The sequence below is a fragment of the Astatotilapia calliptera genome, chromosome 17 (assembly GCF_900246225.1).
Source record: "Astatotilapia calliptera chromosome 17, fAstCal1.2, whole genome shotgun sequence".
NCBI lineage: Eukaryota > Metazoa > Chordata > Actinopteri > Cichliformes > Cichlidae > Astatotilapia > Astatotilapia calliptera.
In genome coordinates, this window is record NC_039318.1 from 35,987,682 (window position 1) to 35,992,902 (window position 5,221).

General features: G+C 45.3%; 1 protein-coding gene across 1 annotated transcript; it reads left to right on the forward strand.

Moving 5' to 3' along the window:
- The first annotated feature begins 213 nt into the window (after nt 1-213).
- Nucleotides 214-3,885, forward strand: LOC113009156 (uncharacterized). The gene is made up of 2 exons (XM_026147310.1): nt 214-478; nt 1,305-3,885. Exon 2 carries the CDS (start codon nt 2,188-2,190, stop codon nt 3,115-3,117), a length of 930 nt encoding a protein of 309 aa, XP_026003095.1. The 5' UTR covers nt 214-478; nt 1,305-2,187; the 3' UTR covers nt 3,118-3,885.
- Nucleotides 3,886-5,221: the final 1,336 nt, after the last annotated feature.

The following is a 5,221-nucleotide window of genomic DNA, read 5'->3' on the forward strand; positions in this document are numbered from 1 at the left end:
TTCTTTTGGCAAAATATGACTTCTGCCCTTTCTGTGGTATGCCACAAATCCAAAGTATCAGCGACAACCGAAGAGCAGCCCACCTCGTGGGTTCAAGGCTCACTTTGATAGACAGCTACAACACATAGATACTGGTCTGCAAAGCTTTGTTAGTGTGGCACACCCAAAATGCATGGCCACTTTTGTGTTAATCATTTAATTAATTAATTTAATTTGTTTATCAGTTATTTTCTGTGGCTATTAATATCCAAAATGACTTTGACAACATGACCAACCTAACCAGTGCATTATTTTGTCACATAAACTGTATAGAAAGTACAAAGAAATGGAGCAACACCCCAGGCGGAACTATTATTCCAAGACAGGTGCAACCCGGTTGCTTTAGGGGGATGGACTTCCGCCCACGAGTCAGATGCAATCTGAGAGGCAAACCGAGTGCACTGTCTTCATTGCTCCTGAACTTTACCTGTGTTTGCAGGTTGGTACCTGGTAAAGAAATACTACCACTGTTTGTACATAACAATGTTTTATCTCCATGTTAACTTGTGAAGAAGTAGAACAGTACCTGTAACACTTATGGGCACTGCCGCGCGGTCGACTCGCATCAGTGTGAGACAGCGGGGTCAGGCTGCGCAGGCCGCTAGCAGAAATGGCGCGGTAATGTTTTGTATTGTGGGTCGTAGCGCCCAGAGCGTTGTCTTGTAGGAAGGTCATTCATATAGATTTATTTTCTTTTCATTATGAAAGTTGGTACTCCCGCACACTTTACTATTCTATATAAATTTTATGATACAAAGATGTTTTATTGTTAAAGTGTCATTGAGGTTTGGAAAAGTATAAAGCTGTTTAATATGTGGGTGTTAATGACATGTGAAATAGAAAGAGGTTGCCCATGCTATGCAAAAGTGAGTTTCATCCTCAGTGTGCTGTAAATGTGTGTCTAATTCTGCTCAATTTCAGTATTCAGAATCTGTACAGTCGTATATTGCTGTAAATTCATTGTAGATTACAGTGGCTTCCAACTGCTTAAGTAAGAGCAGGTGTGTACTTTTGTTTTGCTTAGACTGAGCGATCGCGTGAAGTACATGTAAAATAGTGGAACGTGTAGAGTGTGAATTCATTAATTTTTCTACTTGTGACTTTGGGGAAATGGACAGATATGGACACTGGGACTGAAAAAGTCATGCACACGTGGATATTGTTAATGCTGTTCATGTTTATTGAAACTTGAATAAGAGATGCAATCTGAGAGGCAAACCGAGTGCACTGTCTTCATTGCTCCTGAACTTTACCTGTGTTTGCAGGGATTTCTTCTTTGTTATTGTGGCACCATTCCTGGGGCCCGTAACAAATTGTGGGGGCTCGTCCGGGATCCACTTCCTGTTGAGTCTTCTAAGGAAGAGGGTCCAGAGATACTAGAACCAGAAAGTCAACGTGAGATGGCATCGCTGTAGCCGAGACGACAGCTGGTGGGTGTCCACAAAGAGAAGTCAAGATCTGTACAAGGGTCTTCACTCCACCAACGGAACTGCACCTCTGTGTCTCATTAGATGAAGCTCATCATGGCAGCAGCGCGCAAGGAGCTGGTTTGGAGCATCAAAAAGAACTTGTATAAGCTTTCAGGTGCAGAAGCCTATCAGCTCGCAAGGGACCTGGTCACAGACAGCCAGAGTAGTGAATTAGAGTCCACTGATGAAGAAGGTTGTGTGGATTGCATTATTAACTATATGCAGTCAGATGCTTTGTTAAATTCTGAGGATGAGGGAATGAGTCAGTTGCTGGTGCTAAATGATCTTGTATGCAGTATGGTTGAAAATCGTGGCCTATTGAACACTGCTAATGGGGTGGCGCAGCCACTGGAGTCACCAGTTGTTAGTGCTAAGACAGTCGAGCGCACTACAGTGACACATGCTAACTTAGGCCAGTTACCACCAGTTACTAACACTCAACAGCATACCACCCCCTTACTTTCCATCCCCAGAGAGCCTACAACATCACAGCAGACTGACTTTGGTGCACAGGCTCGCACCACCAACCCAGCCTAGAATCATAAATGATGAGCGGGGTGGAGAGCCACAGCATTTTAGAAATGCAAGTAACACACATCCTAGTGGGGCACACAGTATAGGTGACCCAGTAACACATGCAGCAATACCTCACCCCTCATCACATGTAACCACTGAGAGAATGGTTTCCTTAAAGGACCTCTCTTACCTCCAACGGAAGGAATTTAAGGTACATGGTGGCCAGATTGGGGACCACAATGCTGACATAACTTACAGCAGCATGTGTAAACAGATAGATGAAGGCATTAGAGAGGGTTTCACAGAGACTGAGGTTATCCGGGGTGTACTGAGAATTGTAAAGCCAGGTGTCTTCAAGGATATGCTCATCAACAAAGATGAAATCACTGTGAATGAACTCAAGGGCTTTCTCAGATCACACCTGGGTGAAAAGGCCAGCACTGAATTGTTCCAAGAGCTTATGTGTGCAAGACAGAGTGAACAAGAAACCCCACAACTGTTCTTGTACCGCATGATTGGACTCAAACAGAAGATCCTGTTCCAATCAAAACAGGTCAGTACAGACATTCGTTATGAACCCAAAACTATTCAGGAAGTCTTTCTTCACAGTATCTACCAAGGCCTGGGCACAAAACATACTGACATCAGACAGCAACTAAGGCCACTCCTTTCAAACAGCGACGTCACTGATGAGGAGATTCTCAGCCAGGTTATGAAGATGATTAGCGATGAAAATGAACACCAGCGTAGGTTAGGTCATGCCCCCCGTCAAAAGACAACACATACACATAGTGTCCAGGTGGAAGGAGGAGATGTGAGTGCAAACAGTGGGGATAATGATGCGATCCAACAGCTTAGTGCACAAGTAGAGGCTTTGACTAACATGGTTGCGACTTTAATGGGCCAACAAGCGGCAGCTATTCATACAACCCAATCAAAGACTGCACCTGTCCAAACGCCAGGCCAGGACCAATTCCATGGCACCCAACCTCTTGTTAACCAGGCACCCACCCCTCCACCAAGTCAACCTTCAGCTGCAGATGTCATCCAGGGAAGGACGGACGTTGTTTTGCTGTGCTGTATTTTAATGTGAAGTGTACATATTTATTTTTTATATTGCATGCATTGGTTATATTTTGTGCAGTGTTTTATTTAGTTTGCATGTTTTAGTTATCGTCAAATTGTCCTGGAGAGACTCCGCCCTTTTCCCCGTTTTGACTAATTGGACACACCTGAAGAGGAAAGGAAAGGTAATTTACAGAGTGCTCAATGACACATAAAAGGGTTGGAGCCGGTGTTCAACAGAGGATGCAACACGAAGAATGCGAGACAGACAGAGGAAAGACACAGACGATCAGAGGGGAGAGCGAGAGACGATCAGAGAGTAGAGATGATCAGATGAAGCAGATGACCAGCGACTGGAGAGTGAGAGATGACCAGCGACTGGGGAGGAAAAGAGATTACCAGCGACTGGAGAGCGAGAGATGACCAGTGACTGGGGAGGAAAAGAGATTACCAGTGACTAGGGACGCGTAGCAGCAGTCAAGTGGCAATAACGACAAGAGCCAGCTCGTGCACTGCGGGAGAACAGAAGCAGTGAGACCGCAGTGCCGATTGCAGTTTAAGGAAGCGGCGGGCGGAGTTGAGAGCTCTGCCCTCCCAGGTAAGTCTTTGACTTATCCTTTTTTATAAAGTAAACTGCCAAAGGAATAGTGACTGCCGCTCCCTCCCTTTCTTCAGTGCACCAGGACGTGGAATGCGAGGAGGAAGGCGAGGACTCTGCTGGGTTTCCCTCTTTTATTACTACGCTGGATTTCTTAGTTTTTCTGTGACTTTTAGGCTGTGGTGGATTCCACTGGACTTTTAATGTTGTGTGTTATTGATTTTTATTGTGTCTTCCCTTGGCCAAGGTTGTTTTAATTCATTTTACCTTTTTAACTATTTAAATATAATAAATTATATTTTTAATTCTACAGTTTTTGTATCGTGTGCTTTTCCCTCGGCGGCTCCACTGCTCTGCCCGCTTTGAGGAAGGTTTCCTTCCTTTTAAAAAACACAAACCATCTTGGAAACATAATCAGCCTTTCCGCTCCGTTACACAAGGAGAGGTAAAATACCCAGCTGCACCAAATGTATGCAGCAAGGCTCAGAAAACTGTAATCACTGCTTTGTGTGTGGGGATGCCGGGCATAGGGCAATTGGCTGTTTAAAACGAACCAACCAGCCGGGAAACGGGAGCCGATCTCTGTTGAGGGACAGACAGAGACCATCCCAAATCCCCAGTCCCACTCAGTAATGCCCACTAGCAAACTGAGACGTTTGAAGGGAAAGGAAAAAAAACGCTGCAAAGAAGAAAGCCAGCCCTCCCCACCGAAAAGCCAAGCAGTTACTGACAGTACAGCCCGAACAGTGCCATTGATTGGTAAGAAGAGCCTACTAAATTGTTTTGTCAACGGCTATGCTGTGACAGTACTATTTGATACTGGCACACAAGTGAGCATCATTGATAGATCCTGGAAGGAGATGTTCATTCCCCAATATGCAGTGAGGCCCTTACAAGAACTTCTTGATCCTGGGGAAAGCCTTGACCTGTGTGCAGCAAATGGACAGCCAATCCCATATGATGGGTGGGTGGAGCTAACAGTTAATCTCCCGTGGAACACCGATCCCAACCTTACAATGGAAGTACCCTTCCTAATCAGCCAGCTCCCCCTCCCCCAGCCACTACTGGGAGCCAATGTCCTCCAAGGGATGATTAATAGTCATAAGTGTGATGCAGATGCACACACTATGATCCTCAGCCTTCTCCGCAAAGCCCTAGGAGTGGAGGAGGAACAGGCAAGAGCCATGGTCAACTTTATCAATCTGCAGAAAGAGTCAAACCACAGTATAACCACCATTAGGGTAGGGAAGGAAAATGTTTATGTTCCACCTGGTAAAACGGTAAATGTGCGATGTAAAGTACCATCTACCTTTGACATTTCCAACCCTGTTGTCCTGTATGAGCCACTAGAGGATAGCGCCACGCTAGAGCAGCTGAGTGTGGGGGAAGGATTGTTGGAAATCAGTAACACCAAACAACCATTTGTTAGAGTGCCAATTTCCAACCACACAAACCAAGTAATCACTCTGCCAAAGAGGTCCCAACTTGGCTCCATCCAACATGTTGCCAAAGTTCTGGAGCCAGGCGAACAGGA